Below are 15,980 nucleotides of genomic sequence, written 5' to 3'. Positions count from 1 at the left end.
ATTTTGTTTTTGGAGGGAATACTATTTTTATTTTTCTTGAAACAATCTTGCTGCGTTCTACAGTTAATTGTTAGTGCCGCAAAGAAGTTAGAGTTTAATAGATAACACCCTAGTTTAGTACATTTTTAGGATGGGGTGTAACGTCTGATATTTCACTCAAAAGTTAATTTCCAGTTTTTAAAAACTATTTTTCACTTATAAGGCAGCAGAACAATCAACAAAGATATTTGCAGATCATGTTATTATCATTTGGGGGAGTATTCAGTAAAGAATGAGTGTACATCTGCTTTCAGTTTTTCTAGTGCACAGGTGCAGGATAAATATTACGTATTAAAATAGTTTTCAAAGCTTAAATTATACTTTATGCCATAAAAGGTATGAATACTGCTGACAGTATGACCTTGATTTTATTTCCTCTTGTTTCTTTTATAGCATGTGGAAGCACTATCATGACTGATTCGATTGGCGGAGTTATTTCCTCTCCATTGTATCCGTCCAAGTACCCAAACAATCAGAACTGTACATGGATTATCCAAGCCCGGGAACCTTGTAAGTGACCCACTAGTGTCTATGTATGACCGGTTCTAAATTCTGCTCTTGTAGTATTGTATTTTATGCATTTTTTTTTGGGGGGGTTGTTAGTTGTTGTCTTTTTGCAGTTTTTGGTGTTTTTTAAGAAAAGGTATTTAACATATTGTTTGCTATAATACTTAGCCAGAGTTTTAATCTACAAATATGAATAAATAATATATCTGTTTTAGAGGGAAGTTGCCTTTGCTCCCAGTTATGGAGGGAAGAGGGTCTTAAGGAATCTCCCCACTCACCTTGACGAAATACCCTTCCCTTGTAATTATACTCTGATTTTATTATCCATATTTCAACCATGCAATTAGTACTATTTCTCTCAACAGTTTCCCATGTTACCCTTTCCTTCACCGACTTTCAAACTGAAGACAGAAATCATAATTGTTCTGAAGATTTTGTAGAGATTTTAGATGGGAATAATTATGAATCGCCTTTAAAAGGTACTGAAAATATTGTTATAAAATTTGAGTAATGTTACTGACATGAATATTTACTGCAGGTTATAATTATATCATTGGGAAGTAGTGAGCCCAGTAGTTACTATAGGTGAGTGATTATGTTGCATGAATGTCTATTAAAGCGGACTTTGGGGCAGATTCAATTCGGCCACGTTAGTCTAGGATTAACGCGGCGTTTGTAGTATTATTACCTTTAAACCGATCATTTTAACCTGGATTTTTACTCGCGGCCCCGAGAGGTACGAGCAAAAACAGCATTAAAAGTACAGTATTAATGGTAATACTGCGCATTTTTACCGTATTAATGGTAATAGTGTGCAGGCGTCGTTATTCCTAGAATAACGCAGCCAAATTGAATTGGCCCTCTTGAGTCTTAAAATAAACCTAAACGACTTCTGCCTACCTTGTCTTTGTATGTGAAAATCCAAGCTTCACCACTGGGCAAGCTTTTAAATAAAATATTTATATATATATTATGGCAGCACGGTGGCGAAGTGGTTAGCACTTCTGCCTCACAGCGCTGAGTTCAATTCCCGGCCATGGCCTTATCTGTGTGGAGTTTGTATGTTCGCCCTGTGTTTGCGTGGGTTTCCTCCGGGTGCTCCGGTTTCCTCCCACACTCCAAAAACATATATTCTCTCTCTCTCTCTCTCTCTCTCTCTCTCTCTCTCTGTCTGTCTGTGTGTGTGTGTGTATGTTAGGGAATCTAGACTATAAGCTCCAATGGGGCAGGGACTGATGTGAATGAGTTCTCTGTACAGCGCTGTGGAATCAGTGGCGCTATTTAAATAAATGGTGATGATGATGATGATGATGATATATGTTATACCCCCCCCCCCCCACAAAAATAAGGAGGGGGAGTTTTATAGAGCGACTCCTCCTCCTGAGAATACGGAATGTTCACCCGTGTCCAAATTGTTCCATGCCAGAATGCCTATAAAATAATGATTGGGCTTGTCAACCTATTGATACAGTTAATATTTAGGGCATGACAAGCAGTGCAGGTTGTAAAAAGAAGGGAGAGGACAGTTCGAGACCCGAAGGTCAATTATTGGCTCAGATTTAGATGGAAACATTATTTTGCCTACATAAATGTAAGGATTGGTGAATAATCATGTCTAGTGATGTTTAAAGTAGGTGTTGACTGCATGCAGATGATTCTGAAAAACAAATCTAATAGCTGAGGTCTCCTAGAGAGATCTTGTACAAGGAGAGGGGTCAGAGATAGACAGACAGAGGCATCAGAAAGTTGTAGCCCAAAGATAGAGAACCATACATATATATAGATAGGAAGGGAACCGAACAGAATCTTTATCCTGATGACCACAGAGATCTGAAAGTGAATAATGTACATATCAGAGGGATAACACAGGTTTCAATATCAGGGGGATGACCCGGGTTTTCATATCAGGGGGATGACCCAGGTTTCCATATAAGAGGGATGACTTGGGTTTTCATATAAGGGGGATGACCTGGGTTTCCATATAAGGGGGATGACCTGGGTTTCCATATCAGGGGGATGACCTGGGTTTCCATATAAGGGGGATGACCTGGGTTTCCATATAAGGGGGATGACCTGGGTTTCCATATCAGAGGGATGACCCAGGTTTCCATATAAGGGGGATGACCTGGGTTTCCATATGAGGGGGATGACCCGGGTTTCCATATCAGAGGGATGACCCAGGTTTCCATATAAGGGGGATGACCTGGGTTTCCATATAAGGGGGATGACCTGGGTTTCCATATAAGGGGGATGACCTGGGTTTCCATATAAGAGGGATGACCCAGGTTTCCATATAAGAGGGATGACCCAGGTTTCCATATAAGGGGGAGGACTCGGGTTTCTGCATTAAAAGAAAAAGGCCTAATCTGATTCTGGCCACACACCCTGAGATATTGCCAGCAATGTTGGGCAGTAGAATCCTATGTCACCAAGTGTGTAGCCCTAAAATGAGTATGATTTGCAATATTGATCCGATCATAATCATTCAGATCAATGTAAGACTTGTCTATAAACCAGAAGGTGGCTATTAGTCTTCCTTTTGTTGCTGTATGTCTCCCAGCGTCCATTTAGATTGCAAGCTCTTTCGGTTATGGATCTCAAGCCTAATCGGTTTCTCTTCCTCCTGCACTACCATTACATTTTATTTGTTTCTTGTAATTTTATAAATTTAAGCGTCTACGTATAAACTTATATGTAAATATATACAGGGAGTCCTCAAATAATACAAATTTTGAAAATGGTTTTATCCGTGTTTTTTAGGTCGTTATTGTGGCAATTTAATTCCACATCCTGTTACATCTTTCAGCAATGCCCTGGTGCTAAAATTTGTCTCTAAATTCAACACTAATGGCAAGGGGTTCCATGCCACCTACTCGGCATCAACATCAGGTGAGAGCGTGCAGCCCAAATAGGAATGTCGCAATCAGCCAGATTGATGGGTGATAGATGGGATTTCAACATTAACCAGTTTGTGAGCTCTCTTACTCTTTCTGTTCTGGCACCCAGATTATAAGTGTGTTATTATATGAATTATCCTTTCAGTATTCTATGAATTAATCAGTGGGGCAAATAAGTGTATTAATTATAACACATTTCTACAGGAAATACAGGTAAAGACAAAATAACCATCTCCTCCCACATATAGCAAAGTAACTCCAAATTGCAGACGTCGGAGGAGCAATGTTATGTCCTGTTAGGCTTAGACAATCTGAACAGATAAATAATACAAATAACTTCATTTTATGGATGATAATTACATAATTACATAATGGTAATGTTTATGACATGGATATAAAGGATGATTAACTAACATGGAGCAAATATGCTGTAAACCTTATTAACCAATCAGCAATGATCTTTGCAAAATTAGAGTAATTGAAAACAAAAGCCTGATTGGTCATTGCACATTTGCATTTTTTTCCATATCAATCAACCCCACATGTTAGCTGCAAGTTACTCATTGCATTATACTCTGTTTCAGGGATAAGCCCCTCTAACTACTCCCTGATTAGATATCTTATCATATATTCCAACAGTCATACAATATATCACCTCTATTGTGTCAGGAAACCGCTCCTGAACCCCTTTATCAGTCACAAACCGCCCTCTGCGCACTTGTGACTTGGAAGCTTACTGTAAGGGAACACACAGGATTCCAACCCAAATCTCACACTCACCTCTTCCTCTAAGGCTACAGATTTCGCTGATCCCCTTTCCCAACACAGACGCACGCTTCACACCTCTCAGCAACTGCCACCAGCTACGTATAAGGCCAGTAGCAAACCTATGGCTTAATCACCCAACTGTGCACACTCTGGGCCTGATTCATTAAGAATCTTATCTGAAGAAACTTCCTATTTCAGTCTCCTGGACAAAACCATGTTACAATGCAAGGGGTGCAAATTAGTATTCTGTTTTGCACATAAGTTAAATACTGACTGTTTTTTCATGTAGCACACAGATACGTGATAGCTTATTTGTACACTGAAATTTAAAGTTGATATTTGTGTGCTACATGAAAAAACAGTCAGTATTTAACTTATGTGCAAAACAGAACACTAATTTGGGATGGTCTTCACAGGGGCAGTGTTTAATGCTAATAGGGGGTTGTGACCTGTGCCACTTTTTCAATCACTATTTGTATGTTGCCTGATTTACTAACCAATCCTACTATGTGATCTAATTTCTAGAGCGTCACATCGATCCAATTTTATCATTAATAAATCCCCTATGACTCTGTTCATCTTTTGATACCAAACACGTCTAAATACAGTGTATTCGCAGACTTACACTCATTTTCTTCATTTCTCTGGGGCAGAATTCTTAATTCAACATATGAGCTGCCCTTCATCATGCTATTGAGGAATATGTGGTTGATCACCACTTTTATTGATTTTAAGTGGCATATTTTAAAACTGAATTATTTTTGTCTATATTACCTATAGCCTACATCAGCACATGGCCTCTTTGAGCCAGACCACATGCTGAACGGTACCTAAAAGCCTATTCCGGTGTCACTAACAGGCTATACGTCACCCTGGGAGCTCTTTGAAGCTGCCCCCAGGTGACACTTCTATCTTCTCACTCTGGGATGTGCAAAGCCGTCCAATACATTTACATCAGACTCTCTGACTTCACATTTTACACTTTAACTAAACATATCAATGGATTAATTTGATATAACCTATTTAAACTGCAGTTATGATTTTATCCCTTATAAATAACTGTAAGCTCTCTATGTTCACAACACTCTGATAATGCATTTTTCCATAAATGTCCTTTTTTTCAGCATGTGGAGGCGTTTTACACATGGAGAACGGAGCTTTCAACAGCCCCAGCTATCCGGAAGAATATCCAGCAAATACGGAGTGTGTTTGGAACATTCTCAGCTCTCCTGGCAACCGGCTCATGGTGTCTTTCATGTAATCCCACTTTTTCTACATATTGTTCTCATCTTAATGACCTTACAGGAAGGAAATGCTGTGTCTGGCAGGAAAACCATTTAACAAATGTTTCAATGTAAACTATAGCCTGGAAAGATAACGAGCGCCAGAGTGACACCTTGTTAGCTTTAAACTTTTCTAGTATAGAAATAAAAATGTCTGTGATATTAATATACATGTAGTGTATATTAATATATGAAGAATACCACAGCAGCCTTTAATTCAGTTTTTTGTTTCTCTCCACAATTGCTGTGATTTCTCAGAGCTTCATATAAACTAGATGGACAAAAGTATTTGGATGCTTGACCATTACACCAACAGGGACTGTAATGACATTGTATTCAAATGCATATACTTTAATATGGAGTTGGTCTCCCTTTTGCAGCGATAACAACTTCTACTCTTCTTTTAAGGCTTTCCACAAGATGTTGGGTTTCTGTGGGAATTTGTGCCCATTCATTCTGTAGAGCATTTATGAGGTCAGGCACTGATGTTAGACGAGAATGCCTGGCTCACAATCTCCATTCCAGTTCATCCCAAAGGTGTTCAATGGGGTTGAGGTCAGGGCTCTGTGTGGGCCAGTCAAGTTCTTCCACACCGAACTCATCAAACCAGGTCTTTGTAGTCCTTGCTTTGTGCACTGGGGCACAGTCATGTTGGAATAGAAAAGGGCCTTCCCCAAACTGTTGCCACAAAGTTGGGAGCATAACATTGTCCAAAATGACTTGGTATGCTGAAGTATTAAGATTGCCATTCACTGGAGATAAGCAGCCTAGCCCAAACCCTGAAAAACAGCCCCATATCATTATCCCGCCTCCACCAAACTTAACAGTTGGCATAATGCAGTCAAATACAAAAGTGGAAGCTGCTCAAATCAATTTATAGGCCATAACAGGTGCTTGAAAGGGTGGGGTTATCCTGCAAGGAACATACACACAACATTTTTCCCCCAGCACACTGCTATAGCCAGCAACAGATCTGCTATTTCTACTGTAGATAAAAATGCAAAAGTCTTTGTTGCACACATTTGCAAATGTATGTTTAAGCCATCCGCCACGCCAAGGCGCTTTTGCTAATAGGATGGTCCTACTCTAAACAATGAGAGTCCCATATATTTGGGCCATACATATGTGTTTTTAAATTGAGAGCCAACTTACCAAAGAGGTACCCTAGAAGCCTCCAAACAGCAATTCAGTGCCAGTACCCCCTCTCAGCTACTGACACCAACATGCCTCTCAGACAAATACAAAAGTGGAAGCTGCTCAAATCAATTTATAGGCCATAACAGGTGCTTGAAAGGGTGGGGTTATCCTGCAAGGAACATACACACAACATTTTTCCCCCAGCACACTGCTATAGCCAGCAACAGATCTGCAGTCAGGCAGGTAACGTTCTCCTGGCATCCGCCAAACCCAGACTCGCCCATCTGACTGCTAAACAGAGGGTACCTGTGAGATGCCCAAAGCTTGAATCGGATGTGGCTGCGTGCGCTCGAGTTTGGCACGCCCCTACTATACATTGACTATGGTCGAACACACCTCCCCCTTCCTGTTCCCTCCCTGAAATTGTAAGCTGTAGTAATTGTGCTTTGCGTGCGAAGATGAATTGAACGCTGCTGTGTTTAGTTTCGTATGGTCCGGTTCTGGGCATACGCAGATCATATTTGTGGATTATACTCACAAAATCGCCATTTACATTCCTTGATAAACCAGACCCACTGTGGGCACTGCCATTGTAGGAGTTGTTAGGTATACTGCGGATTATGCTGCTTTATAAATAGATGTTAATAATAATGTTAGCAATAGGAATAGAAGTAGGGATATCATATGCATGAGATCAGTGCCAGAAGTCAGCACAATTTATAAGGTTCAGCCATGAAGAAAAAACTTGAATTTAGTAATTGACAGAACTGCCGGGGGCTACTAGGATGACCTGAACCAGGTACGCAGGTGAGACCTCCCTAAAAGGAACACCCAGAGCGTTATGACAATACTAAGGCATTATCTGTCTAATATCCGCTATTGTACAACCTTTTAAATGTATTGGGCCACATTACTGCTGGTCAGGAATGTGACAATTTCAAGCTACAAATTCTGTTTCATAAATTGCAACTGGGGGGATAGGTTGCTTTCCTCATTAGAGCCTTTTTGGCCTGTTTAAGTAGTCATATTACCGTGACCTAAAAATTTATGTCAAAAGGTATAACTAGAAGCTTCAGGAACCAACAGTTACATTTTTGAATGGGTCCCTGCACCACTGCTCGACCAATAAAATTTGCAAAAAAACATCCCAAAACAGCAATACACCAATTTCTATTTGTTATCCTGATACAGCTGCCTTAATAATATATATTGGGACATACACTCAGTGGTCACTTTATTAGGTTCACTTGTACACCTGCAACTATCTAACCAGCCAATCATGTGGCAGCAACTTAATGCATAAAAGCATGCAGGCATGGTCAAGAGGTTCAGTTGTTGTTCAGACTAAACACCAGAATGGGGAGTTGGCTCCACTTACATGATAATTAGTTCAGTTTACTCCAGCGGCCTCCACGGTCACTGGATCTTATTCCAATAGATCACCTTTGGGATGGGGTGGAACGGGAGGTTTGCAGAAGGACTGTGCAGCCAACTAATCTGCAGCTATTGCGCGATGCTCTCATGTCACCATGGACCAGAATCCTTCATAGCAGGGTTTCTATATCTTTTCTTACACTCTTGGGGCCTGATTCATTAAGGATCTTAACTTGAGAAACTTCTTATTTCAGTCTCCTGGACAAAACCATGTTACAATGCAAGGGGTGCAAATTAGTATTCTGTTTTGCACAAAAGTTAAATACTGACTGTTTTTTCATGTAGCACACAAATATCAACTTTAAATTTCAGTGTACAAATAAGCTATCAAGTATTTGTGTGCTACATGAAAAAACAGTCAGTATTTAACTTATGTGCAAAATAGAATAATAATTTGCACCCCTTGCATTGTAACATGGTTTTCAGAAGACTGAAATAAGAAGTTTCTCAAGTTAAGATCCTTAATGAATCAGGCCCTTGGACTAGATCCTTGTTCCTGAATTTCCAGGCAACATTTGCTATCCTGTCACTGATTCCTAGTGAATTGATAGTCTCTATTGATTTAATGATTGGTTCAGCCCACATCGGCTGCAACTCTTTGATAGGAACTATATCAAACATTTGTTGCCTTTGCATATAGTAATGCATGTTGTTGGTTTTATACATAGTAATGGCTTTTTAATCTTCCCTCAATGAAATACACACAGATCATTCTCTCTGCAAATGAGTGAAAACTGTTCAAGTGATTACCTGGAAATTAGAGAAGCCAATGAAACGGGCGTGTTTCTGGGGCGTTTCTGTGGAAATACATTGCCAAATAACGTGTCGTCCATCATTGGTCATATTCTTTGGATTAAATTTGTGTCCGATGGCTCTGTCGGTGGTTCTGGGTTTAGAGCCACCTTCTCGCATTGTAAGTATTTCAAGAACAGGGTTTTTGCGCACGTTGTTTGTTTAAATGTTTTATTTTTACATTTAATTGAAAGAAGACGTGGAGAGAACATAACGGGAGGGAGAATAATGGGACAGAGGAATAGAGGAGTACAGTAAGTGTGATACTTCTAGTCATGTAAAATAAAAAATTCCCATTGCATGTCCATTCTAATTGGTCACATGCTATGTGGTTTTCAGTCCAAACTGCAAGACCTTGTGTGGACATCTTGTTTTACTGTGGGCTCTTCAGTTGGCTCACAAAAGACAAAGGATATCCAACCTTGCATGACCACCATCCATAGTATATCTATATCGCCATGTTCTTTATATATACTGGCAGGGTGGTCTCTCAGCAGTGGGTTAAATTTTGGAGAACAAGGAAGAAGAAAGACAATTATCTAGGAGAGGCACTCCAGGGGTAAGGAACATACCATGAACAACACTCATGGGTATGATCCTTATACCTGGTGTGCCTCTCCTTGATAGTTGTCTTCTGAGGCTCACAACAAGTGCAAGATTGTGATATCAAGACCTTAGGACATGCCTAAATCATCATCATCACCATTTATTTATATAGTGCCACTAATTCTGCAGCGCTGTACAGAGAACTCACTCACATGAGTCCCTGCCCCATTGGAGCGTACAGTCTAAATTCCCTAACACACAGACAGACTAGGGTCAATTTTTATTTTTTTTGCATCAATATTTTTATTCAACTTTTACAAAGGTATATGGGATGCAGAAAAAAAGAAAGGTGAAAAGAAATTACAAACAAAGGGAAACACATAGGGAATCACCGCGCAGGGGGAAAGGAATCACTCAATTAAAATTGAAATGAAAATAAGGCACACAATATCAACAATGCGCATTTAAAAATAAAAGGAGAAAACAAAACAATTTAATCAAAAAACAAACAAACAAACAACCCAAAAGAAATACAGCAAGACATATCAGCGTCCATTTTGATCATCCGGAGATGTCTCCACCATGGGAGGGGTACCAGGGGATAAGAGCTGATCAATGGGCTGGGGAGATTCTATAAGGGCCGCTGGAGAATAAGCTGTTGGGAAATCGGGAGTATCTTGGGGAGCCCGGGGCCATCCGTAATGTATTCATGCCACCTGAACCATCTCATGATAGGAGCTGATGCAGATGAGGAATAGGGTGTATCTATTGTTTCCATCTCAAAGCTGTACTGTAGCTTAGAGATGATTCGGGCAGTGGTAGGGGGTGCTTGAGACTTCCAGTTTTGTGCTATTGCTGCTCTAGCAGCTATTAATATGTGGCCCAAGAGGTAGCGATCGTGCTTCGGAATGGAAGTCGGGTAGACATGGAGAAGAGCCAGGGCTGGGTCTGGAGCAACAGGAGTCTTTAGGACAGTTGAGATCAAAGCAAATACCTCACCCCACAGCGGCTTAATCATCGGACATGACCAGAAGACATGAAAATTATCGACTATTTGGGTACATTGGCGCCAACAGAATTTTGATTGACATGGCCAGAACCTGTGTAACCGCTCCGGGGTAAGGTACAGCCGGTTGAGACGTTTGACCTGCATCTATATATGGTTAATACATTTGGACATACGGTGGGAAGTTACAAAAATTCTTTCCCATTGTTGCTCAGTGATCATTAAATTCACATCCGTTTCTCACTGGGTTTGTGCCGAGTTTTAGTTGGGGGGATCAAGGAATAAATGTAATGGTACCAAAATGTTATTCCGCCTCTACCACTACCCTTTGTCAGTCTATCTATGACAGATGATGGGAGCGAAGTGAGAGAGTAGGGGGTCCTAGAGACAGTTCTGACCCAGTGACTGATTTGCAAGTACCTATATGTCCCTGAGGATGGCAAGTTATAGCGATCTTGGAGCTGAGAAAAGGAAAGAAAAAGGTCTTGGGCAAACAAATCTGACACTGAGGAAATCCCTCTGGCTTTCCAGACAGCCAGATTCAAATCTGAAATGATTTGACCCACTGCCTGGAGAGAGAGGTTACGAGATGGGAGTACAAAGTTGGCATACAGCCCAATGATTCTATCCCACACCTGCATGGCATCCGAGATGGACCATAGCCTGTATACAACAGATGGGCGAGCCGGCCTGGGTGTCCAGAGAAGATCCAAGAATGGGTTACTAGGGCACACGGCTCTCTCCAAATCCACCCATGGCTTAGAAGTAAGACAGAGCACCCAATCCCGCAGGTGTCTCAATATGCAGGCCTCCTGGTAGCAAGTTAAGTTAGGGAGCATCAGTCCCCCGCGTTGTTTAGATAGGGCCATACGTTTATAGGAGAAAACGGGACGTTTCTGCCTCCACACATATGACATCATTAGCGTATGGAAGCGGGCCATCAGTCGTTTAGGAACAATATAGGGAATAGTGCGAAAAATATACATCCGTTTCGGTAACAACATCATTTTAAAAACAGCTATACGGCCCAGCCAGGAGACCTCGTAGTTAAGCCAATTCTTAGTTAGGGAAGAAAGATGTAGATAAATTGGAGTGAAATTAGTTTCAAACGCTGTGGATAAGGTAGGGGGGATATGTATACCCAGATAGGGCAAAGAGTCCTTTACCCAGACAAACAGAAATTTCTTTTGCAGAAACGATAATGAGGATTGCGGTATATTAATAGGTAGGGCCTCAGATTTAGTAATATTTCATTTATATAACGAGGCCGAACTGTCGTCATCTAGGATGCTTTTCAAGGCTGGTAACGAGGTCTCCGGACTGGTATCAAACAGAAATACATCATCCGCAAATAGACATAGTTTGTGTGTATAGGAGTGAAAAGTAATGCCTGGAAAATGGGAAGCCTGTCTAATTGTATGCGCTACATGGGAGAAAGGGGACACCCCTGCCTTGTTCCATTAGTAATGGGGATAGGGTCAATTTTTTGGTAGCAGCCAATTAACCTACTAGTATGTTTTTGGAGTTTGGAAGGAAACCGGAGCACCCGGAGGTAACCCACGCAAACACGGGGAAAACATACAGACTCCTCACAGACAAAGCCATGGTCGGGAATTGAACTCATGACCATAGTGCTGTAAGGCAGAAGTGCTAACCACTAAGCCACCACGCTGCCTAAATAGCTTACCACTTTGCTTGTTATGGTTGATGGGGGCCACAGAAGATTGGCGACAGTAGACTTAGAGGTAGCAATAGATATTAATAGCCAAAAACAATCTGTGACAATGTCTTGTGTATTCTTTGTAGTCTACACACTTATTTATTTGTATTTTTCTTAATAAAAGACCTGTTTTTGTTTTTTGTGTGCGAGTGAACACCAACCTGTTTTGAGCAATGTCACCAATCAGAACCATGAGTAAGAGGCATTTTTTCTTGATGGTTTGCAAACTGCTGTTTGATACACTGCATTGTTTGTATGTTTCCCAGATCATTGCTGCTTTAAATCATGTGGTTTAATTTATGGTTTCAACTTGATATATTGCATAGTTTGTAAACCGTTGCAAAGAGCATAAGAAAAGGGGATTTTACAAAATTGCAGCTTAGTAAATCCCATCCTTAGTGTTCTTAGTAATTAAACAGTGATTATATTAATCACCTTTTCACATTGTTACAATTACAAATTGTTTTTTTGACATTTGTCTTTTCATCCCAAAAGTGTTTGGAAACAATATCGAAGGAACCTATGGACAAATTGCCTCTCCCTTGTGGCCCAGGCAATATCCTTATCGTTCCAACTACATGTGGAAAATTAACGTGGAGTCAGGTCGGATCATTGAGATTAGAATTTTGGAGTTGGACATCGAAGACGATACAACTTGCTCTTATGACAAATTACGAGTATGTTCCTAACATCAGACTATTGCCATTTTCTTAATAAAATTTGCAATATGATGCATTTTGTATTTGTTTAAGAAATCATGTTAATTGTGTAAAAATGAATATTGTTTAAAAATAATCTGTTCCAAACAAATAATATTTCATCTGGGTCATTTACCAACAACCAACAGCAACCAATCAGCAGTTAGCTTTGATTGCTGTAGTGCGAGTGAGACAATGAAAGCAAACATCTGATTGGTTGCTGTGCGTTCATGCAAATTTACACTTATACACTTTGATAGTAAATATCACAAATTTACTAATGCAGATAAATACTGTGGCAGCTCAGAAGAAAATTATGATTATGTTGATATCCTTTATTTCCAGTTCTCGTTTCCAAATAATCTGCTCATGTACCTGGATTCCAATTTTAAATAGCATATTTGCTGCCAAAATTCCTAGAGAACAATACTCAAACTATAAGAAATAATTATACACTTTTTATATACACCTGATTCATTAATGAAAGTAAGGCAAAAAAAAGAGTACATTTTCTCCTGGACAAAACCATGTTACAATGCAAGGGGTACATATTAGATTATTATTTTGCACATAAGTTAAATACTGGCTGTTGTTTCATGTTGCACACAAATACTTGATAGCTTTTTTTTTACACTGACATCTACAGTTGATCTAGGACATGCTCTACCCCAACTATAAATCTGTCCCCACATTTTAAATTTAGCTCCCCCTCCAATGCAACGTGGTTTTGCCAAGGTGCAAAGTTACTTCTTTTTTTTCTGCTTTTCTTTCCTTAATGAATCAGGCCCTACATCTTTGCATTTACTTTTGAGAAATGCTGGTTATATATATCATGGTTATGTGTGCACGTTTTTATAAAATATAATTATATGTATTGAATGAATTGTTGACTGTGTATTTCTGCAGATATACGATGGACCGGACATTCACTTTCATATAATTGGCACATATTGCGGAGTCACCCAGCCACCTTCCCTCTTCTCCTCTGGAAGTTCTGTAACCATTCAGTTTGTAAGTGATAACAGTATTAGTAAGAATGGGTTTCTGCTGGAATGGACAGCCATCGACTTATCACCTGGACCAGCGCCTAATAGAACTCAAGGTATAAGACATGGGCAAGTTAGAAGCATCCAATTGTCCTCAACAGTTGTTTAATTTTATTTATAAGACCTGGTTTTTGTGAACACTGTTTTTCGGTAGCTAGTCGTGCTATTTTGGCTGTATCAACAGTCTGGGTATTGAATATTCATCGTAAAATACCTCCTAGCGCTCTAAGAGATAGCAACCTGCGGTTCTCCAGGTGTTGTAGACCTTAGTCTTACCTCGCCTTCTCTTGTGTCATTGGTGCACCCGGATTATGTTTGGGTGGAACCAATAGATTGTTGTTGGTGTTCCTACAAAATGACGACATATGCACAGCAGAATAGCTTATAGAAATATAAGACCAGCAATCTACTTAACTGAGAATCTACTTTTGTACCTCGTCAACAGTTGCAGACTGTTAATGGTGCATGACATTCGTTAAGAATCCTCAATTAATCTAGTTTACTTTTTGACACTTGCCTCTATTAAAAGTTCATTATTGGGCATGTTAGTCACTCAGGAGCTTGTGAGTTGCATGATATCATGGTAACGCTTAAAGATCTTGGAGGTGACAACATCATTAAATAACATTATTAGGTAGAAATGCCCCTACCGTCTCTTGGCTTCAATGCTGCATAAAAAAAAATAAAAAATGCAATACAATGTATTCAATGGACAATGTTAGAGATTGTGGGGCCTACAATAAAGCATTAGCGGACTGCATTTAACTTTTGGGCTGCCAGTTGGTCAGTCCAGTCATAAGTTATGTTAGAATTAAAAATTCTAAAAAAAAAAAAATTTCTAACAATTTACTTGACAGTAAGGGTTATTTAAAAATATGCCTACTTCCCTGCAGCAAATGTGATCATTTGTGATGGCATGTGCCTAACTTTTGAGCAAATGTATCCATTATTCGTGATCTGCATGTTAAGATGGGAGCGTGACACAAGTATTAAAGCCCATCCTTGTGTCCGTCAAAGACCGTCCTTGTGTTCCGTCAAAGACCATCCTGTGTCCCGTCAAAGACCGTCCTGTGTCCCCTCAAAGACCGTCCTTGTGCCCCGTCAAAGACCATCCTGTGTCCCGTCAAAGACCGTCCTTGTGTCCCGTCAAAAACTGTCCTGTGTCCCGTCAATGACCATCCTTGTGTCCCGTCAAAGACCATCCTTGTGTCCCGTCAAAATCCGTCCTTGTGTCCCGTCAAAGACCGTCCTTGTGTCCCATCAAAGACCGTCCTTGTGTCCCGTCAAAGACCATCCTTGTGTCCAGTCGAAGACCGTCCTGTGTCCCATCAAAGACCGTCCTGTGTCCCGTCGAAGACTGTCCTCGTGTCCTGTCAAAGACCGTCCTTGTGTCCCATCACTCTCATTTAATGATTAACAGTATTTAGTGAGAAAATTTGGAAAATGTTGTATTTAATGAGGGGGGTGGCCCTAAAAGGGTAGACACAGGACTTTAAACTTATACTTTGACTCTTTCCAACATGCGCATTTACCCAGCTTTACCCAGAATCTCATAATCCTAGACATAGACTTGTTTTACGAGGGCAGCACCAGAAATTAGAATTTAGCTATGCACCTATGTATGCACAAGGTGGATGGACAGATGCATTTGTAATTATTTATATGATATATAACAATATACCAGTGGTGAACTCATTTTCTCTTACTGTCACTTTAGGTGCATGTGGAGGAATTTTACGAACCGGAGAAACACCATTGTTTGTTTTCTCTCCTGGATGGCCAAATCAGTACATTCCGAAACTTATGTGTACCTGGGTCATCAGATCTCCAGACTCCACCGTGGAGCTGAATCTCCTGTATGTGGATATTGAAGAACACAGCGCATGTAACTATGATAAGCTGGTCATCAGAGACGGTATGGAGTCATTCATATTATAGGAATTCCCAGGCATGGGAGTAAAATAGTGTCAGTGAAATCTAGAAAAGTTAGAGCATTATTTTTAAAGAAAACTTTTTTATTTAGAAAATATATTTTTATTACAAACATATTTTATAGTATTAACTATGGAAAATTGCTGTTGGTGGATGCTGCAGGTACGATCTACTT

The 15,980-nt window shown here is 40.1% G+C and overlaps 1 protein-coding gene across 1 annotated transcript in view; it reads left to right on the top strand.

The window, feature by feature from the left end:
• The window catches only part of CUBN (cubilin), a 184,331-nt gene that overhangs the window by 106,096 nt on the left and 62,255 nt on the right, over positions 1–15,980 (top strand). Inside the window, exons 33-40 of the mRNA XM_075211910.1 lie at positions 433–549; positions 912–1,025; positions 3,307–3,435; positions 5,336–5,468; positions 8,773–8,978; positions 12,625–12,806; positions 13,734–13,929; positions 15,591–15,788. Coding sequence (XP_075068011.1) covers positions 433–549; positions 912–1,025; positions 3,307–3,435; positions 5,336–5,468; positions 8,773–8,978; positions 12,625–12,806; positions 13,734–13,929; positions 15,591–15,788 — 1,275 coding nt within the window. The remainder of the gene's footprint in view (positions 1–432; positions 550–911; positions 1,026–3,306; positions 3,436–5,335; positions 5,469–8,772; positions 8,979–12,624; positions 12,807–13,733; positions 13,930–15,590; positions 15,789–15,980) is intronic.

Source organism: Mixophyes fleayi, chromosome 5, assembly GCF_038048845.1.
Source record: "Mixophyes fleayi isolate aMixFle1 chromosome 5, aMixFle1.hap1, whole genome shotgun sequence".
NCBI lineage: Eukaryota > Metazoa > Chordata > Amphibia > Anura > Limnodynastidae > Mixophyes > Mixophyes fleayi.
This window is presented reverse-complemented; position numbering and strand designations above follow the sequence as displayed.